The sequence below is a fragment of the Monodon monoceros genome, unplaced genomic scaffold (assembly GCF_005190385.1).
Source record: "Monodon monoceros isolate NGI ecotype Baffin Bay Population unplaced genomic scaffold, NGI_Narwhal_1 Super_Scaffold_8, whole genome shotgun sequence".
Lineage (NCBI taxonomy): Eukaryota > Metazoa > Chordata > Mammalia > Artiodactyla > Monodontidae > Monodon > Monodon monoceros.
In genome coordinates this window covers 14,209,508-14,230,440 of record NW_021703785.1, presented here as the reverse complement: position 1 = coordinate 14,230,440, position 20,933 = coordinate 14,209,508, and the positions used below count along the sequence as shown (strand labels likewise).

General features: G+C 40.9%; 1 protein-coding gene across 7 annotated transcripts in view; it reads right to left on the bottom strand.

The window, feature by feature from the left end:
• The window catches only part of DZIP1 (DAZ interacting zinc finger protein 1), a 54,866-nt gene that overhangs the window by 5,357 nt on the left and 28,576 nt on the right, over positions 1-20,933 (bottom strand). For 6 of the 7 annotated variants that reach the window (XM_029210366.1, XM_029210372.1, XM_029210371.1 and 3 more), the window contains 9 exons: positions 20,393-20,533; positions 19,897-19,945; positions 18,356-18,412; positions 15,987-16,043; positions 10,362-10,421; positions 5,613-5,752; positions 2,344-2,506; positions 1,924-2,053; positions 1,152-1,205 (listed from right to left, as the gene is read on the bottom strand). In XM_029210366.1, the coding sequence (XP_029066199.1) occupies positions 1,152-1,205; positions 1,924-2,053; positions 2,344-2,506; positions 5,613-5,752; positions 10,362-10,421; positions 15,987-16,043; positions 18,356-18,412; positions 19,897-19,945; positions 20,393-20,533 (851 nt within the window). The remainder of the gene's footprint in view (positions 1-1,151; positions 1,206-1,923; positions 2,054-2,343; positions 2,507-5,612; positions 5,753-10,361; positions 10,422-15,986; positions 16,044-18,355; positions 18,413-19,896; positions 19,946-20,392; positions 20,534-20,933) is intronic. The other variant, XM_029210373.1, reaches the window with a different exon arrangement.

Sequence of the window (20,933 nt, the reverse complement as noted above, 5' to 3'; positions counted from 1 at the left end):
GAAACAGAAATTCAGAGTGGTATTCACTCATTTAAAAAGTATTCATTGAGGGCTTCCCTGGTGGCTCAGTGGTTGAGAGTCCACCTGCCGATGCAGGGGACATGGGTTCGTGCCCCAGTCCAGGAAGATCCCACATGCCATGGAGCGGCTGGGCCCGTGAGCCATGGCCGCTGAGCCTGTGCGTCCGGAGCCTGTGCTCCGCAACGGGAGGGGCCACAACAGTGAGAGGCCCGCGTACCGCAAAAAAAAAAAAAAAAAAAAAAAAAAAATTCATTGAGCACCTAAATTCCATACAACGTTCAGTTACACTACATCCCATGAAATAAGGCTCTTCCCATGAGATTATGTACATGAAAAGTACTTTTGAAGGCTGAATTATTATTTACACCGTCTTTAATATATTTATTCTGTCTCTAGTATATATACAAAATGGCTTAATGAAGAAATAAAGCATCAATATTGCCAGAACAAGTCAATGATGATGAATTCAATTATTATAAAATTAGTTTTACTCAATTAATAACAATAATATACCTACAATTTATTGAGTACCCACATGGGCCAAGTACTGAGGCTGAGCCCTTTTCATATGTTCTCATTTAATTTGTAGAACTATCCTGTGAAAAAGGTAGCATCGTCCCATATTACAGATAAGAAAACAGAGCCTTTTTAACGGGCAAGCCACTGAATCAGTGTCACACAGTTAAGGAATGACCGAGCTAGGGTTCTTAGTATCATAAGAGAGCCTAAAAGAGTAAGGTCTAGGGCCATTATCAACTTCCACAAGGAGCTAGAACACTAAAATATCATCCAGCTACACTATCACGGATCCAGACATTAAAAAGCAACATCACGCATTTATCGAACATTACTAGACACCGGGCGGGAGGTGGGCAGTTGGGGGAAAAATATAACAGAAATGACTCAGGTGTGGTCCCACTTGTTAATGGAGGCCACACGGGATAAGTACTGTTGACCCAGGTAATATCTGATAAAGAAACAAAGATGTAACAAAGGAATCACAGATTAAATATGATGTGTACTAATTATGGCTCTAGTGAACCACAATGAACATACTAATTTACAATGAAAGAAATGTTCAGTGAAAAGAATTTTTAAACATCACCACCCCCTGCTCCCTCAGTACTCACGCAACAGTTGAAGACTTTCTGGGAAAATGATCTTCTGTGATGTTTTTTTTAACTCTAAAAGCAAGAGAAAAATATTTCTGGTGTAAGTGAATAATGTAATTTAAAACAGATTTCGTGGGCCATGGCTGATGAGCCTGCGCGTCCGGGGCCTGTGCTCCGCGGCGGGAGAGGCCACAACAGTGAGAGGCCCGCATACCAAAAAAAAAAAAAAAAAAAAAATAAATATATATATATATATATATATATATATTTCTAAGGAATTGGTGATTTTTTGCTTTATTAAAGGGTGAGCAGCAGCAACTCTCCCTGAGACAACGAGAGATGGGTAAGCATTCCAAGTGTGATTCTCTGTTGGGTCAAACATTGCTGTGGGCTGAATGTTTGTGGCCCCCTAAAATTCATATGTTGAAGCCCTAACCCTCAGTGTGATGGTATCTGGAGATGGGGTGATTAGGTTTCGATGAGGTTATGAGGATGGGGCCCACATGAAGAAATTAGTGTCCTTGTAAGAAGACGAAGAGAGACCAGGGCTCTCTTGCTTTCCCTGGCATGTAAGGACACAGTGAGAGGGTGGCCATCTGTGGGTCCTGGAAGAGAAACCTCACCAGAACCTGACTGTGCCAGCACCCTGATCTCAAACTTCCAGCCTCCAGAAGTGTGAGAGAATAAATTTCTGTTGTTTAAGCCACCCAGTCTATGGTAGTTTGTTATGGCAGCCCGAGCTGACTGAGACGAACGTTAATAAAAAAATTTTAGGCTTGAAAATACTCACTTTGGAACAGATGTCCTATCGGTAAAAACAGGTTTTTGTCTAACCAACTGTCTGCTTTTGAGAGGAAGATGTATTGCTTTGGGTATTTCTCCAGTTGAAAGGGTGTCCACTTGAGAAGCACTGTACCTGTCTGGAATAGTGTCATTCGTGAGTCTCCATGACGTGAAAAGCAGAATAAAATACTACAATACTGTCTATGCTGGCACTGAAACGAACAAGCCTGTCTCAAGGGTCTAGACTCCACACTACAGGGGGTTTTTAATGTAAAAAACACAATCTAAGACCCAACATTTCATGGTTCAAACAATAATAGAGTTGCCAATTAAGTTCCAAGGTTTGTGAACCATCGAAAATTATGAAATGGTTGTTCTATTTTGCTCCCATCTGCAGAAATGAAATGGCAGTTGGTAGCAGGCTTACCTGTGGACAGTAGTGTTCTCTCCTCAGTTTTACGGCTGACCTGATGTTCAAGGAATTCACGAATTTGCTGAATGTTAGGTATTTGTCTTTCTCGCTCATGTCTTGCTGATTCTACGGTTCTTAGCACTCTATTCAAGTGGTCACTTGGAATACCACGTATATCCTGAAGGAATAAAATGTTAAGTTAATCAATTATCCTGGGAAGTTTTTCATTTCATGGACATTTGTCAGCATTAACCATGCCAACCTTTTGTCCTTACTGCTGCATGTAAGGTGAGGGATGCCCTGACATATAACACCTGGTCCCGGTCCCAAAAGGAGCTCACGGGGCAGTGGGACACATAACGTGTGTGTATGATTGTACGTGACTGGCTAAGGTACGGGGCTGTAGGGGCCAGGACCAAATGCATGGAAGGCGTGTGTGTGACTGATTAACCAACAGTGCAAGGTGTGTGACAAGGACTGAATGAGTCCACAAGGGCTAGAAGAATTAAGGGAGAGGGGCTGTCAGAGGCCCCACTGGGCCAAGAAGCCTTAAGGGGGAGGCTGGGTTGTGCCTGAAGGATGGGTGGAGTGAAACAAGTAGAAAGAGGGAGTGTTCCAGATGGGTGGGATCACCTTGTGGGAAAGGCAGGCAATGGGAAACAGTCAAGGCATGTCTAGTGGTTAATGCTACAGAGGAATGGGTGAGGAGAGCAGAAAAGGAGACTGATGCCAAAATGAAAAGCTTAAAGGTTGGTTATTCCACAGATAAGCGAAAATCCTCAGAGGTTTTCAATTAGGAAAATGCCATAATTTAAGAGGTGATTTGAGAAAATTCTTTTGGATTTGAAGGGTATCTAGACAGAAGAAAACCAGTTAAAGAGCTATTTATTCATTTATTCAATATCAGTGTCACACACACACTCCCATCTCCTCTCCACCATTCCCCTCAGTCTTCCCCATCCCAGGAAGCGGCTCCACCACCCACCCAGTTGCCCAGGGGACAGAAATCTCCATCATCAGATCAACTGCTACCTCCAAGAAGTTTTCTCTGACCTCAGTTATTCATTCCCCTCTACTTTTCCTTCATTTCACATCCTACAATCTGTCATTATGGATCTACCATCTGTTTGTGTGAGCAGGTGTTCAATATGTCTTCCTGTACCCTGCAGCTGGATGGAAAGACCCAATACTGTACAAATGTCAGTTCTTCCTAAATAATACACAAAATTTAAGGCATGTCCAATAAGAATCCCCACAGGGGTTATTCTGGAACTGCAGCAGCTGTTTCTAAAGTTCACTGGAAAACAAAATATGGAAGAACTGCCAAGAAACTTTTGAAATAAGACTAATGAAAAAGGCATGACCTATGACAGATACTAAGGTACAGGACAAAGTTACTAAAATTAAACCAGTATGGTGTTAGCAAAGGAATAGAAAAAATAGCTGAAAGGGCAGAACCGTTGAAAGTCCAAAAATAAATCCAAATGTACATAAAATGTCCTATATGATAAAACTGCTATATCGAACAAACGAGGAAAGGGTGGATTACTCAACGAAAGATATTGAGACAACTGATCCAACTGGAAATAAGGTTAGATCTCTAACTCATTGTTTCCAAACTTAATTGTTAAAGCCCAGATAGACAAAAAAAGTAAACAAACAAAAAAACTATGTAAGCATTAGGAAAAAAATATAGCGTGTTTTTATAATCTTAGGATAAAAGGAAACGTTCCAAATAAAATATATAACCCCAAAACCATATGCAGACTGGAACTGGAACTCTCACACACTGATAGGGAAAGTGTAAACTTTTACACTTTGGAAAATTATTTGGCTACACCTATTAAAATTAAACATGTATACTCTTACACTCAGCAATTTCATTCCTAAATACACAGCCAAGAGAAAGGAATGCCTATGTCCACCAAAAGACATACACAAGAATGTAATGGCCAAAAAGAGCCCAAAACTGAAAATCCAAATGTCCATCAACAGGAGAATAGAGAAAATGTTGTATATTCATTCAATGGAATACTATACCACAAACTACTGCTAAATGAAACAGTAAGTATGAATCTTACAGGAAAAATCATAAGCAAAAGAAGTGACGCAAAATAAAACACAGTGTAGGATGCCACTCCTATGAAGTTCAAGAAGAAAAAAAAAACTAAGTCAGAATAGCCATTACCTCTGGCTGGGGAGTACGGAGTTATATTGACTAAGGAAAGCAAAAGAGAGTCTTCTAGGGTATTGGCAATGATGGATCTCTTTCTTAATCTGGGTGGTGGTTCAGATCATACACACACACCCCCCCCACATACATACAAATCTGTATACACACGTATATGTGTATACACACACATACATTCAGGTACATACAAATGCATGCACATGTGTATATACACGTATACATATATACATACACAGATTTGTGCACACACACGTATACACAATATCCACACACGTGCAAATACACAGACCTGCATACACATAGCCACACATAAACATACATGCATTGCATGTACGTTATGCACACATGTACATGTGCGCATTCCATGCACATACATACTTTTGCATACACATACATATATGCACATGTGATGTATACACACACACAGGTATATAAATTCAGGTTGTTCAATTAAGTTTGTGTATTTTATGTATGCGATGAAAAATGTAAAAAGCAAAGAGTATACATAACATGATGTACAGAACGATTCAATCTGGCAACAACGTGAAATACAATTCATTCATCCATTCATTTAATAAGGGTAGCTTAAGTGCTGATTTTGTAACAGGCAGTAATTCGGAGTTAACATCAGAATGTAAGCAGCCCTGCAACTGCCTGGATGCAAACCCTGGCTCCTTCATCACGAACATGTGACCTGAAGCAAGTTACTTCACCTCTCTGTAAAATACAGGTGATATTGTCACCTACCTAAGAGATTAGTTTCTATGTTTAAATGAGTTACTATCTGGAAAGCTCTCTGAAAGGTGCCAGGCACCCAGTGAATGCCAGCTGAAGTGTTTAATGCATCATGTCACATTAGCCTCCGATCTCCATATGTGACAGAACTGACATGCCTTCTTCTCTTCTCTGATTCTTTCTTATTTAGAAAACAAAATAGGGAATTCCCTGTCAGTCCACTGGTTAGGACTCCGCGCTTTCACTGCCATGGCCCGGGTTCGATCCCTGATCGGGGAACTAAGATCCCGCAAGCCACGCGGTACAGCCAAACAAGACAAAACAAAACAGCAAATATCCCCAAAGTGGGTGAACTTACTGCACTAATCCCCAAGGTTTCCAGTTTCTCCACCAAACTCTGCTCCAAGACTGTTCTTATTTCCTTAGTGAGGGAAGGGTTATTCTTCAAAGTTTTCCTTAAATGTATCTTGTTATTTAATTTCTGTTCATTTTCCTTTCCTGAAATAAGTTTTTATAACATATTAAAAAGGAATTAAACAAATACATTAAACCTCTAAGCAGAAGATGGCAAAACACAACTTCAAAACAGCAAGCAAGCATTTATAATGTTTTAAAGTTTTTGAATAGTTTAGTCATTCAGCACAATATATAATGCTTAAGTACTGTAGCTTTTAAAACTACCTTATGGGGATATATGTATATCTGATTCACTTTGTTATATAGCAGAAATTAATACACCACTGTAAAGCAATTATACTCCAATAAAGATGTTAAAAAAATAAAAATAAAGAGTCAAGTGATGCTATATATATTTGTGTGTGTGTGTGTTTGTGTGTGTGTGTGTGTGGTACGAGGGCCTCTCACTGTTGTGGCCTCTCCCGTTGCAGAGCACAGGCTCCGGACGTGCAGGCTCAGCGGCCATGGCTCACGGGCCCAGCCGCTCCGCGGCATGTGGCATCTTCCCGGACCGGCGCACGAACCCATGTCCCCTGCATTGGCAGGCGGACTCTCAACCACTGCGCCACCAGGGAAGCCCCAAGTAATGCTATTTAAAAAAAAAAAAACTACCTTAAGTCTGCTTCAAAACTTCAGTATCTTTAAAGACTTTCTTGATCACTTAATCAAATTATAGCTAGAAAATAATGTGAGAAATAGGTCTCTAGAGAAGCAAAGTCGAAAAAACTTACTTAGAAGTTTAATGTTTAATCCTAAAATTATTCTTACTACTTCCTCAAGAATTCATTACTCCTAAATTCAGTTAGAGTTTAGGTATCATTTAATGAAGAAAAAGCCCTATGTCTTTTAAATAATTAAGTTTTTATATAATAAATTTAGTGGAGGTTAAGTTCACATAAAATTTCAAAATGTGAAGATTATAATGCCTCTCAAAATACTTACCAAAATGAAAACGAAATTAAAAAAAGTCTTAGGAAAAGTATATTTTCCTTAAAACAACCTATAATTAAAAACAAAGAAAAATAACAGGCCAGATTCTCCTAATGTTCCTTTCCTTACTCCTTTTATTCCCTACCAAAAAAAACATCTAGTTTAAGAGGGTTTGGAGAAAGGGGCATGATTACAACGACCTTGAAGAACTGAGTCCTTATGTCAAAGGAAACTGAAGCCTCAAGGAAACAGACTCAGTGCTGGGTAGTTGAGACCCTTCGTGAACATCCAAAGGCAGATCTGGGAGAATGTGACAATGGTACTATTATCATTTGAAGTCTATTCTCCTAACAAAAGAACTTCGCCCAAAGGAGGGGGCACCAGATGCCACTGCCTAGGTCTGGGGCTGCAGGCGGGTCCTCACAGATACTCCATTGTTCCGTGGTCTTATCCACCTCAGCAGATGGAATTTTTAGGTTCTGATGGCATGTGGATTTGCAGATCTTGAAAATATGCCCTTTGGTTAAGATGTTTTCTAAATACTAGTCAAGTCCAGTAGTAAAGAATATTTCTGTTCGTTAATTAACAGTTTTGCTGAAGGCAAAACTGGTCAAATTGCTATTTGTACATTAAATAGGAGGGAAAATCCTGCATGATGATGCTCTTCTATACTTTGCTTCGGTGGCTTGCTAAATCAAAATTATGAAATTTTATGTGATTCTATATGAATAAAAATCAGAAGTAATCTTAAACTTTATACTGTCAGCATTCATGCTGTTGTTTTACCACCAATGTTTTTCCACTATTCTGAAACCACACACACACAAACACTTCTGTCCTAGGAACTGAATCCATCAGAATCTAGAGGGCTTAGCTGCAGCCACAGCTGTCACTGGCTTTGGCTGCTGGTTGGCCATCAAGTCTGCAACTGTCTGGGGCTAAAAGTAAAAGGACGTACCAGGAGAGAATCTGGAAGTCATGGAGCTACCATGGAAATAGATGCACCTCCCACCCCAATTAGGCAAAGAAAATTCTTTGGCCAGCATCTCAGATATAAGCAATGACACAGAAGTACAGCTTGAAGACAGGCTCTGGGACATGGGGCCACATGCAGGGGTCAAGTGATGCCCAGATGGATTTGCCAGTCTAGAAGAGTTGCAAGGCCTTTGATGGCAGTAACTGAATTCATTTGCTGACTGGTCTCAACCAGTCAACCTCAACCCTCAACCCCCGAAGAAAAGTTCATTTTGATTTCCAAGTTCCCCCATATGACGGAAGATTAAACATTTCCCTCTGTCCTCAAATTCCCTTTACCTGTTTGTGCTTGCTTTGGAAAGCCATTTGTGAATAATTAGAAAACCCTTGATAGGAAGAACTCTTACAAGGCTGGGGCTGGCCGACAGAAGCGAGAGAAAGAAGGTAGAGTGGATAGGAAAAAATAATAATAAAGTTTTCATGTAAAGGTGAAATGAATTACTTGAAAGACAATCAGAGCTGAAGATTTTAAATAAAGCATGTACTGCTCACCAAGATCAACAAGACAAAATATTCTAGAGATCAGCATTTCCTCCAATTAAAAATTTTAAAGCATGCCCAAGCAGATGGCCAGACTAACGCACACGTGTGATCAGTTACATCAGACTTACAACACACCATTTATGGTAAGCAAATAATTGTAGCGCAAAGCAAGTAGTAAAAAACAAAACAAATGCACAAAAAGCAAAACGAAGCAAAACACAACAGAATTTCTGACTTGGAGGGGACTTGATCATCTAGTACTCCATCTCCTCATTATTCACACGAGGACTCTAAAACCAGAGGTAAAGAGACTTCCCCAAAGGCGACCCAGCCAGTCCTGCAAAGGCCGGACCAGTTTGCCTTCCTCCATCTCTTTGTTCTTTGCATTAAACTACGGAAAACAGAAAACCGGGACTTTAGTTCCAGCACTGTCACTAATTAAACTCGACGACCTGGAGTAAGCTCCTAATCCCCCCATATTTCAAGTTTCTGAAAAATAAAATAGCCCCTAAGATCCCTCCTGGCCCTCACATTCTAACATCTTACAGAACGGCAAGATCAAGTCTGTCTCAACACAACTGTCAGAAAGTAAGGATGAAGAAACAGTCTCATATGAGTTACTTCTTGGTAAAAAGTTGTACTGTTTTTGCAAACCATTGCTAAGATTTATCTGCACAGGCCTTTGTCTGCAAATGTTGGCACAAGCTGAGGAATTTATTGATGGCAATCAATCATGCTGGCTCCACGGAGGCACCAGAAAGATGCGGTCACTGGTTTCTGTGACAGTGCGCTGGGACTTGGCTGTTCTCAGCGGTCCTCAGCACTTTCTCGTCCCTCACCAGAGCTGTGTCTGAACGCGTGGAGGGTGGCAAAGATTATTTTCTTTCCCAACTCAGTTCCCTAAATGTGGCAACAGCCGATGATGGTGCTTGCTGTCAACGATCCCTAACTCATGCCTTACATGGTCTAGGTAGACTTCTAAAAGAAACACAGGCAGAATATGCAGTGGGTGAAACCTGGAACTGAAATGGGGATGATGGACAAATCAGGATTCCTCTTGGAAACCAGCTGACTCATTTTTAAATGAGTGTGAACTACATGACTTGCGATTCCAGTTTCAAAATTTTGGACCCTATCTATGAACCTCCTGATACATTTCATAGATTCTTCTGAGAATAAGGGATTTTGTGTTTCAGACATCAATAAATGATACTTATGTAGGAGAGAGAAAGCATGTTACATGCAAGTAAAATGAAAATACACATCATGTAGATGTTATAGATATGCCTGATGTAGTCCCTTCTCAATTTGTAGCCTTGTACAAACAAACAAACAAACAAAACAACTGGAATCTGTCTAGAGAACACATAAGCAGTTATAACAAATATCAGGAATTTACATACTAGAACATATAATTTTACTTCTCTTCCTAACAAAAATGACAAAACCAGAGCCCATGTAAATATTAACAATTTGCTTTCTCCTAAAGAAGCGAAATATGGTAAAGCATTATTATTACTAAGGAGAAAATTATGATAAACTGATTCGAACATAATTGTTTTAGGATAAATCTAGCATTAGAAAATATTCTTAATAATGTAAATATTCATAAACTTCAAAGATTAGTTGGTAGAAAATAAGTTTTATTATTACTACCAAATAAGATGAGAAAGCAGTAATAATCTTAATTATCTCCCCAAACCTGTAACAGCTCCCAAATTCTGCCATTAAGATATTCTGCATGTAAATATTCCACATTCAGGGCTTAGGCATTATGCCTTCCTTGTTATTAAAATCAATTTTTGAAATGGGCACTTCACCTATTCATTTCATAGATTCAGGGCATGAGAAATAACTACTGTGATATGAATATTTTTGTATAATCTGGCACACAACTGTGTTGACTTGTCATCTGATCAAAAAATCTCTGCATTGACATAAAGGCTTAAAATTTTTTTTCAAGTTCACTGGCACAGGAAATTTCTTATTCATATGTTAAGAAACAGTAAAGTGGGGGAAAAATATAACAGCACATTGGGGGAATAGGATGACAGAATAGTACATGTAGATTGAAAATGTAATCCAAACCTAAATGTCTTCCCTAATTTTGATACACTACCATAAAAACCACTGAACCATACTTCCAAGGCTTGGATTTTAGCATCTAAATGTGATTGATGCAGATATAACCCCTCTTTGTTACCTTTTTCTTCCTCTGAAAGTTCTTCTATTGGTTCCAGTATGTGCGATGAGAATGCCTGTTCTATTAATGAGGAAAAATAAGAATAGTACAAATAGGACGACAGCAAAGTAAAATTAGTTCCTTTCAAACAATTTTGAAAGATATCGTTCCACAGTATTTTAACCATGCCTAAAATAGCAAGAATTTACTGGGAAAAAAATATTAAGGCAGCCAGTTAAAGCTGGTCGCCTTTCCATAGTATCTTCCCTTGCTACGTATTTTCTGTTAACTCCACTCTCAGGAAATTACATTTTAAATAATAAAGTTAAAATTTATTCCTCATCAACTTAGTGCCAGACATGATTTTTTTAAGGCACAAGAACACAACTGCAAAAGATCTCCTTCACTTATCCCTAAAAATATTTTCCTTGTATCTTGACCAGGTGGCTAGATAGAAAATTATTGAAAATATTCAATTTCCAAAGATAAAAACATTAAAAATTCCCAGGGCCTTGGGATTCCCACTTCTTGCCAGCCCCAGGGTCTTTAAGTGGAAGGACCAGAATGGTAAAAGGGCAAGGAGAGGTATCCTGGGGTCAGCAGTAGGACCAAGACCCATTCTTATACACCTTTGTGTCCCTAAACCACGTTTCAAGACCTAGTTCTGCTCCCAGAGAGTCACCAGGGTGAAGGTGAGGAGATGAGAAACGAAGATGGGCTTTTCCCAATCCCACCCCAGAACAGTGGCCGGCGGAGATGAGGCCTCTGGGTGACTTCCCAGGGATTTGTCACTGTGCCCACACAAGGAAACCCGCAGGCAGCACAGATAAAGCAAACCCCATCCGATCAACAGAGGGAAAGCTCCTTCTTGGTTCTCCAGGTTTTGGCTGAAGGTCTAACTAACCACAGCAGTCAGGCATTAGGCACAGAATGAAATGCAACCAAAAGTCTGACTTAGGAGGTGCCTGGGCCCCTCATCTTCAGCCTGGAGACTGACATGGGGCACCTGCCCAGAGAGCTCTCCACCTGCTCCCACAAAACGGGGGTCATTTCATCCTGCCACCAGACCCCAGGGTGGGCGAGTGGGGAGGCTAATGAGAGCAACAATTCCTGAGTGCTCACCGGGCTGCCAGGCACAGACCTAAGAGCTTTGCACGTATCACCTCGGATTTACTACCTCCTACTTTGAAGGTCTGGCTTTTAATTTACTAAAGGGTGTTTCTGATACTCTATTTTAGGCATATACAAATATACACACACACACATATAATAGGAATATACAAATAAATACGTATTATATTTAGGTGTTTAAAAATAGGCTCTTACAGCTTGTTCAGCAATCTACTCAACATATCTGACATTGACTGTATGGGAGAAGTGCATTTTAAACTACTTTCAAATGAACTTTTGGAACACAGCCTATTAGTAAATAGGAGTCCACTTTAATTTTGAAATGTAAACATGGCCCCACAAAGGAGCATGTAATTCCATCCATGTAACACAACTGTTGAACATCAAAAAGGTGCTTTCATATTTGTTATTCAGCATCAAGATTTTAAAGTTATACAAATAAAGAAAAAAAATGTGTACCTATGTGTGGCAAGGGATGTTAACTAGACTTATTTTTTTGCGGTACGCGGGCCTCTCACTGTCATGGCCTCTCCCGTTGCGGAGCACAGGCTCCAGACGTGCAGGCTCAGCGGCCATGGCTCACGGGCCCAGCCGCTCCACGGCATGTGGGATCTTCCCGGACCGGGGCGCGAACCCGCGTCCCCTGCATCGGCAGGAGACTCTCAACCACTGCGCCACTAGGGAAGCCCTAGACTTATTGTGCTGATCATTTTGCAACATATACAAATGTCAAATCATTATATCGTACCCCTGAAATTAATATGTTATATGTCAACTATACCTCAATAAAAAATTTAAAAAATAAAGTTATACAAACAGACTATTCTACTAGTTTGAACTGCTGAAAACAGGTTTTAGGAGGATTAAGCTGATCTCATTTTTTTAATTCACATGGTTTATATTTTATTGTACTTTATGAAAATGACAAGAATAAAGTTATGAGGAAAAGTTTTATAAAATTTACAAAATCATCATAGGCATTTTATTATCATTATATTACAGGGATAATCCTATGACTTATGTCTCTTGAGTCAGGATTAATTGTCAAAACCTGACATTTCCTGCAGTGATGCAGGGGGCGGAGGAGGGGCAGATTCCCGAACCTGGGCTCCTATAATAATAAAGGCTGAGGAAGTGAGGTTGACCAGACCCCAGCTCCCAAAGCAGACTGACGTCCCAAACTGGGAGGGAAGGCCTACCATTCTCATGCTTTATAAGCCACAGGTCCAGCCTCCAGTTCCTGCCCCGAGCTGAGATCTCCAGGGTGAGAGCTGAAACTCTTGGGGGCTTGAGTTTCCCCTCCGAACTTGCCAAAGGCCTCCAGAAAAATCCTTATGTCTGTCTCCCACCATTACCTCCAGAAGAAAAACTCCCAGACTTTCACCAAGCCCTCTCTCCAGTGGCTGACTCTGTTGGACCTCATCACCCCTACCCTAGAAGCTAACGGTTAGCCAGTGCTTGCTCACTGGCTTTTGCTCCAAAGGCCTTGCTTCATTCTGCGCGTATTGCAGCCCACTGAAGTAGCCAAGACTCTTCTCCCCGTTTGGCAGGTAAGGAAACCTAGGCCCCTACAGTTTCATGAGTCAACCGTGAAACCAGACTGTCTGCTTCCAAACTCCAGACTCTTGGCCATGAAGCCCCAGTGCTTCCCTACTGGTGCTGCTGGGTTTATCTTCCGGAATTTTCTGAATGGCACCACCGTCCACCCAGTACCTGAGCTCATCATGTTCTGAGCCTTCTCTCACCTTCGGCCCCCAATCACTTGCACAGCCTTTCCACCAATCCCATGGAACAGCTGTTACGTCCACTTCCTTCTGTTTCATCACCACATCCCGATTCTTAGGTGAGGAATCTCTTAGACTATTTCTAACATACCCAAGTGATCTCCCAGCTCAGGTTCTTTGAACGCATCGGTCAGGCTAAGCTTCCTGCAGCCCAGCTCTCCAATCCTGCCATGCTCAGCCTCAGAACATTCAGCAGCTACAAAATGCCACAAGGACGACCCAAACAGCTTCAGCCCAGCACTCAGTGGTTGCCGTGAACAACCTGAACCAGCCTGTCCCTCAAATCTCTTTTTTTTTTTTTTTTTTTTGTGGTACGCGGGCCTCGCACTGTTGTGGCCTCTCCTGTTGCGGAGCACAGGCTCCGGACGCGCAGGCTCAGCGGCCATGGCTCACGGGGCCAGCCGCTCCGCAGCATGTGGGATCTTCCCGGACCGGGGCACGAACACATGTCCATGTCCCCTGCATTGGCAGGCGGACGTTCAACCACTGTGCCACCAGGGAAGCCCCTCAAATCTCTTTTGCATACTCTATGCTCAGCCAAACAATTCGTCTGCACCAATAACTCACATCCAGTGCTTTCCTGCCACCTTTTGCTTCTACTTTTTGCTTTGTCTCAGCTGAAAGGAGCGTGCCCCCTCCCTGGGGCAACCCATGTCTTATAACTGACGGCCTCAATCCAGGAAAATTCCAAAGTGCCCACCCCAGCTCTAAAGCTCCTGGTCAGACCTGCTGAGGCCTCCGCTGCAGCTGCATCTGGGATCAACATCCCTTTAACGCCCAACCCTGCTTCTCTCACAGGTGTTGTCTGAGAGCATTGCCCAGATAGCACCCGCAAACCTCCAGCCCAGAGTCTGCGTCTCAGGGAACCCAACCTCAGCCGGTGAGTAATCATGAGATTTTTCATGGTAAAGGACCTCATCAAGCTTTGAGATAGAACAAAGGGAAAGACAGAGAGGAAGTTGGGCTAATTAATGCTGTGCGATACGTGACCAACCCTCCCTGTGCCCCTGCCCCCCAGCACCCGGGGAAGCTGCCACAGCTGGGGGTGGCCAGGCAGTGGGCCGCCACCAAGCCTCCTCCTCTGCCCCTGCCCATTGAGATGCTCACAAATCAGCTTTGATCCCAATCCAAGGGCTGTGGGCCTCGTGCCAGGTCTGGCTGGCATTTAAAACGAGCATTTCAATCCCAACAGATGCCAGCAAGGGGGCATGGCTGATTCAGGCCAGGGTCCACACAGGACACAGTGCTCTAGGACTGACAGATTTGTCAGGACCCTGGAATCAGCCCCAGAGAGCATTACATGCCTACTGTATGCGTCCTTTATCGGGTACCAAAAATATAAAACGAAGAAAATATGGCCCTCGTGTAATGCCAGATAGGAGGCTCACAAGAACAAGGTGGGAAACAAAAGAAACGAAAACACGTGTTGAGGTACAAAAAAGAAGTAGCCAGCAATGCCTTGTAAAAATCAACCCTACTACTGAACAGCACAGGGAACTCTATTCAATACTCTGTAATGGACCTATATGGGAACAGAATCTCAAAAAGAGTGGAAAAAAAATCAACCTTCAAAAAGGAGGCAACAGAGAGACTTTAGACCTGACATAAATAAAATGAATAGAGAATAATTGCCGGAGATAATTTTCTCATATCTTCAATATTAAAGAAATTTCTACAGGTCAAACATACATTTTATCTCTGTTCCTGGTTCAAAGGAAAAAACCCTGCATGTTCTAAACACTTGTAAATAATAACATCCAATATGTGAAGAATTTATGCAGTACGTATTATAAACACATGCCAAAGGGAACCGATCCACCTGAAATGATCTTAGGAAAAAAATAAGGGGCAATAAACACTTTATGAGTCAGTCAGTGAGTAAAAACGATAATTACAAAAGGCCATGATATATGGAGCAAATTATTTATGAAAACAAAAAAGTCCAACTCGACTGACCATGGATTTAAGTCCTAACTAACAGGCTAAAAAGAAAAGTGGAATGAAGTAATCATTAGATTCCAGAAGCATTTGCAGGTAAGACAGGAAAAAGGTGGCCCCCTCCCATCCTAATTCATTTAATATACAGCAGACCTTAGGAAAACAATATATGAAAAAGATACTATAAAAACTGTTAGCACCTTAGCTGTATAAAAATAAAACATGTCTATAAATATTCACCCTGTCTACTGGATCATGTTAGTAACAATTATCAGTCTGTGGCCTGGGCCAAGAACTGGATCCTGGTAGCAGTTTCATCCAGTGGTTCCTACTTTTTTCTTTTGGTTTCCATCACATGTCTTTTCTAGCTTTTTTTCCAACCAATCACTGAAACTGTTTGTTTAAAAAAGGTGACTTGCTGCCACACTGAAAGTTATAAAAACAGTCACATATGCCCTGTGGCATGTGCTGGTTGGCTGGTCTAGTAGAAAGTCATCCTCTTACCCAATACCTATGACTTTCCCCCAAATATCATAAATGATCCAAGTACTACCCAGAGTTAAAATCTGTACCTGTGAGCCCAGCAGTAGATACATTTTATACTTTACGACTGGTGGGTATGATCAGTTCACAGTAACATTACATAGGAAGACTGCAGCTTCATGAACTGTTTTGCATTCACCAAAACGTTTTGTTTGCATAATTACCCCACACAGAAGCACTTTCAGTTAATAAGTTACCTAACTCAGGGTGGAAACTGTACATAAAACGCTGAGGCGTTGCTGAAACTTACCATGTGCCATTGTTAGACTTGACTTAGCATCCAAAGTCTGTGGGGCTGGGGCACTCACTGAAAAAGCATAAAAAGAAAAAGCTCACAGCGTTCTGTAATTATAGCGTCAGCACCTGAACATGATGATAACCAAATATTCGTCAAATTAGTCAAGATATATACAGACGATGAGGGACAAAAGACAAAGATATTACCGACTAACCTAAACCGATTTCTAAATAACAGCCTATTGAAATATAATTCACCCTCTTAAAATATACAATTCAGTGGGTTTTAACATAGTCAAAGAGGCAAACTATTATATATATAGGATGGATAAACAACAAGGTCGTACTGTATAGCACAGGGAACTAACTATATCCAATACCCTGTGATAATCCATAATGGAAAAGAATATGAAAAAGAATATTTATGTATAACTGAGTAACTTTGCTGTACAGCAGAAATTAAACACAACATTGTAAGTCAACTATACTTCAATTAAATTAAAAAAAATACAGTCACAGAGTTGTACAGCCGTAACCACTATCTAATTCTTGAACATTCTCACCACATGTACACCTCCCAAAAATACCCGTATCTATTAGCCCCATCTCTCCCTCCCCCCAGCCCCTGGCAATCACTGATCTACTTTCTGTCTCTATGGATTCGCCTATTCTGGTCCTTTCATAGAAATGGAATCATACAATGAAATATGTGGTCCTCTGTAATCGGCTTCTTTAACTTAGCATCATGTTTTCAAGGTTCATCCATGTTGTAGCATGTGTCAACATCAGCATGTACTTTTATGGCCAAATAATGTTCCACTGTATGGACAGACAACGTTTTATTTAACTTTTCATTAGTTGATGGATGTTTGGGTTGTTTCCACTTTTTAGCTATTATGAATAATGCTGCTATGAATATTCATGTACAATAAACCAATTAAAAAGACTACCCCAATCACTGGGCTGGAAGACACCGTGAGAAGGCATTAATTCAGCCACAGCCTTCAGAGAGGAGTATACCTGATTCAAGTAAGACTGAACACCCCGTACTTCAAAATATCTCAGAAAATTAGATTCTACAGCCTCTCTTCCAATATTTGACAATTCCTATCTGAGGTTCCTCTCTCAACTATTTATTTATTTATCTATTAGTTTACTGACTCTTTCCCTAGCTTATTAGAATAGATCTTTAATTCTAATCCTATTCTAAAAAATACTGGCCACAAACTTCAGCTACCCTATAGGCATACGATTTTGTCTTTACAATGGCTAGTGTGAAAGTGTTCAACTCCTAACTATGGGTAAACTGCTAACAATTCTGGAAATACGGCCTTCAAACCCATTTACAACTTGCTAATCTAGATCCAGGTTTGGTAAACTACAGCCTGTGGGACATACCAGCCCTTACCTGTTTTTGTAAATAAAGTTTTATTGGAATACATTATTGTTCCAATATTGTGCTAAGTATAATTAAAATATAAACAATAATAATTGAGTGTCTTTTAAATTTCCATACTTCTCTGAAATGCTTCTGTTCTCCCCTCAGCTCTACTCCTGGCACTTAAACTACCCTCTCCTCCTGAGCACCTCTCAACCTCTTCAGCTTCCAGAATCAACATCAAGAGGCCTCAAGAAGCAGCTGAGCAGTTAAAACAATTAGCCCTTTCCAGTCAATTGTGCCACATGCCCAAACGCGCTCATCAATGTCCTTTCATCATCACAAGTCCTGGGCCCATATGAATGGTTGTTCAGTGCCCGGCCTCGGTGCAGGCCCTCTCCCCCGTTATTCAGATCCTGTACGCATGCTTTCTTGAATGGAAACAAAAATATTTCAACTATTTATTATTAAGAAAACAATCTGTCCATTTTGAACTGTAGAGATTATGTGTTTTTGGATTCTGGCCAAATCCTGACAGCTCCGGAAGACAGCTGTGCTGAGCTGACTTCAAGTGAGTGACTGGTGGGACCATCGCATCAAACCCTGCAGTACTGGGTCTCAGTGATGCCAAAATGTGGTGGCCACCACACACAGTCATGTGGTCACAGTGTTATGACCTTGGGAAATCCAAGAGTACAAACTGCAGCGCTGCCGAAGAGCTTTTAGCTGTTCCTTTATTAGGCGAATAAGGTTAACAGGTAAGGTAATAAGGTAATAGTAAGGTAACAGGTACGGCTAACCCAAATCACCACAAAATCACATGGATATTTACAATATTGGGTTGTAGAACTAGGTCAAATCTGGGGACCAAAATAGATCATTATATAATCTCCAAACACACTGATGTTCAAAGAAATGTCTCTAAGGATAGTAAGTAGAAGTTATGTATGGGTTTAGCACTTTAAAAATATCTTTAGAACCCTGAGCCTATTATAGAAACTTACTAGGTACAGTTGGGGTAGTCGGCTTAGATTCAAAAGTTTGCCAGGTTAAAGGATTCCCTGAAATAACAAAAAAAAGTAAATTAATAACAAAAACAACACGCTATGGGTTATATTTTGCTAGCGCATATCCTAATATTTCCCCCCCCCAAAAACCAATGAATTTTACCAACATATAGCGACTTACCAAAAAAAGATGTTTAACATACATCTTTTAAAGCTAACTTTTTTCTAAAATTACTTTTCAAATGTGTATGCTAAGTAATTACACAGTTATTCCTCACTACCTGGACTCTTACTATTCTAAGAGAAGTTATAGGGAACCACCACCCTTCCCAAACCTTTATCTCAAAACGAGGGAAACAAGTGCGTAGGTCAATGTACAGGCATACCTCATCCTATTGCACTTTATTGTATTTCGAAGATGCTGCATTTGTAACCAATTGAAGGTTTGTGGCAACCCTGCGTTGTCAGGTGATGGTTAGCATTTTTAGCAATACAGTATTTTTTAATTAATGTATGTGTATTTTTTTAGACATAATGCTATTGTACGCTTAAGAGACTACAGTGTAGTATAAACATAACTTTTATTATGCACTGGGAAACCAAAAAAATTTGTGTGACTCACTTAATTGTGATTATTGGCTTAACTGCAGTGGTCTGGAACTGAACCTGCAATATTTCCGAGATATGCCCGTATCTCCCATAGTCCCCAGAAACAGGGAGGAAACCCAGCTCATAACCCCCATTATCAATCCCCAGTTGGCATCCCTCAAGTAAACAAAGATGCCTTAATAACCTGAGATGTACAGGAACCAAGACTGGGATCACTTGGAAGAAAACCAGGCAAAAGGCAAGCTTTACGCTGTATTGGGAGACCCTGCACTTCTGGCTCCCAGCCCCCCTTCTAGACTAGCTCTTGAATGATACGGAGATGGATGGCTATCACTGCTACCATCAGTAGGTTGTATATCCCCCCACTATACTTAGAACAAACCCTTAACCCCAGCCTACCACAATGCAGAATCATGCAGCAAGCCTCTATAGCACTTTAGGATAATTAAGAGTTTAATATTAATAACGATAGCCAACACTCATGAGTGTTTAACAGGTGCTCTTTACACATGTTCTCCCATTCATCCTTGTAACAAGCCTATGACGTAATTACTACTAATATTCCAGCTTTAGAGCTGAGGAAACCGGGGCAGAGGCTCACAAAGCTACATAGCGCCAGAGATGGGAGTTGAACCCAGTCTGCCCCCAGACTCCGTACTTTTAATCATAAGGTCTCTTATTGCACATCCATCCAGAGGTACAGTTACTAAGCATGTATTATGTGCATGACGATATTCTGATAAAAAGGATACGAGACCATTCTATGACAATTTAGGTATTTAAAATTCTTCAACTCTCTGGGTTGTGGTTAGCACCACTTAGCACATCTTAGCACTCATGAACCATCGCGGCTCAACATTCTTCTGAAGTCCAGCACACGGTTAGGGAGGCCCGCCTTGCCTCCAGCGCTGGGATCCTGGTCCACTTACCTCTGGGTTCACTGACACTGTTTAATGGTTTACTGGTAAACTCTTTAATCTGCAAAGAAGAATAGTCTTTCAGTGATCCATGTTTGAACTAGACAGGGACATACTGGATAATGGACAGATACTGTACTCAGTAAATGAACCTTTTCACTAAATCCTCCAAAGACACAGGACATGTGGACTTTAATGACATGGAGACAAATGTTTTATAAAAGCAGCATTTGGATTCAGCTGCTTCTTTTGGTAAGGAATTACCAAAAGAAATTTTAGCTACCTTCACGTTTATTCTGAATTCTAACTGAATAAATCTGATTGCTCTACGGTATTTTAAAATACCTTTAAAAATTATTTTATTTACTTATACGGACAACCACAGGGAAAAAAATATTCTATCTTCTTTATCTTATCCAACTTACAAGTGCTCTAAAATAAAAACACACGTTCTTAGATAAACTGCACTGTTTACATAAAAACGGTGCCAATATATACTCCAAAATACCTGTTGTCTCTGAGTGATGATCAGCTCCTTCTGCTCCTGGAGCCTCTGCCCTAGCTCTTCTATCCTTTTCTTGTAGAATACATTACTTGCATTTAGATCATCTATCATTGAGGTTCGAAGTTTCTCTATATGTGACAGGAGCTGGAAAAACCAATGAAGAGAGGCATTCATCTGCAAACTGCATGTAAATTTCTTCTTTTGGCAGTTTGTATATACATGCCGTACCTTCTTGCTGGCCTATGTTATCTACACACTGAATAACTCTCTGATCGCCGTGTATGAAGGCCCTGGCCATACAAGGGGCTTCACCTCTGTTCCCAGGGAGCTCACGGCCCAAGAAAGCCAACACTGACGATGTGAACAGCGGAGGGAACCTGAGCCATTACATGAAATCACACAGGGACGAGCAAGGATAAGGACCAAGCCTTCTCCCTCAGAGCAGCTCCAACCCCACGCAGTACTGTTCTCACACATCCACATGCATCATCCCAGCTGGAAAGTGCACTCCCTGGGCCAGAGAGCCCACCTGAATTATTTTATA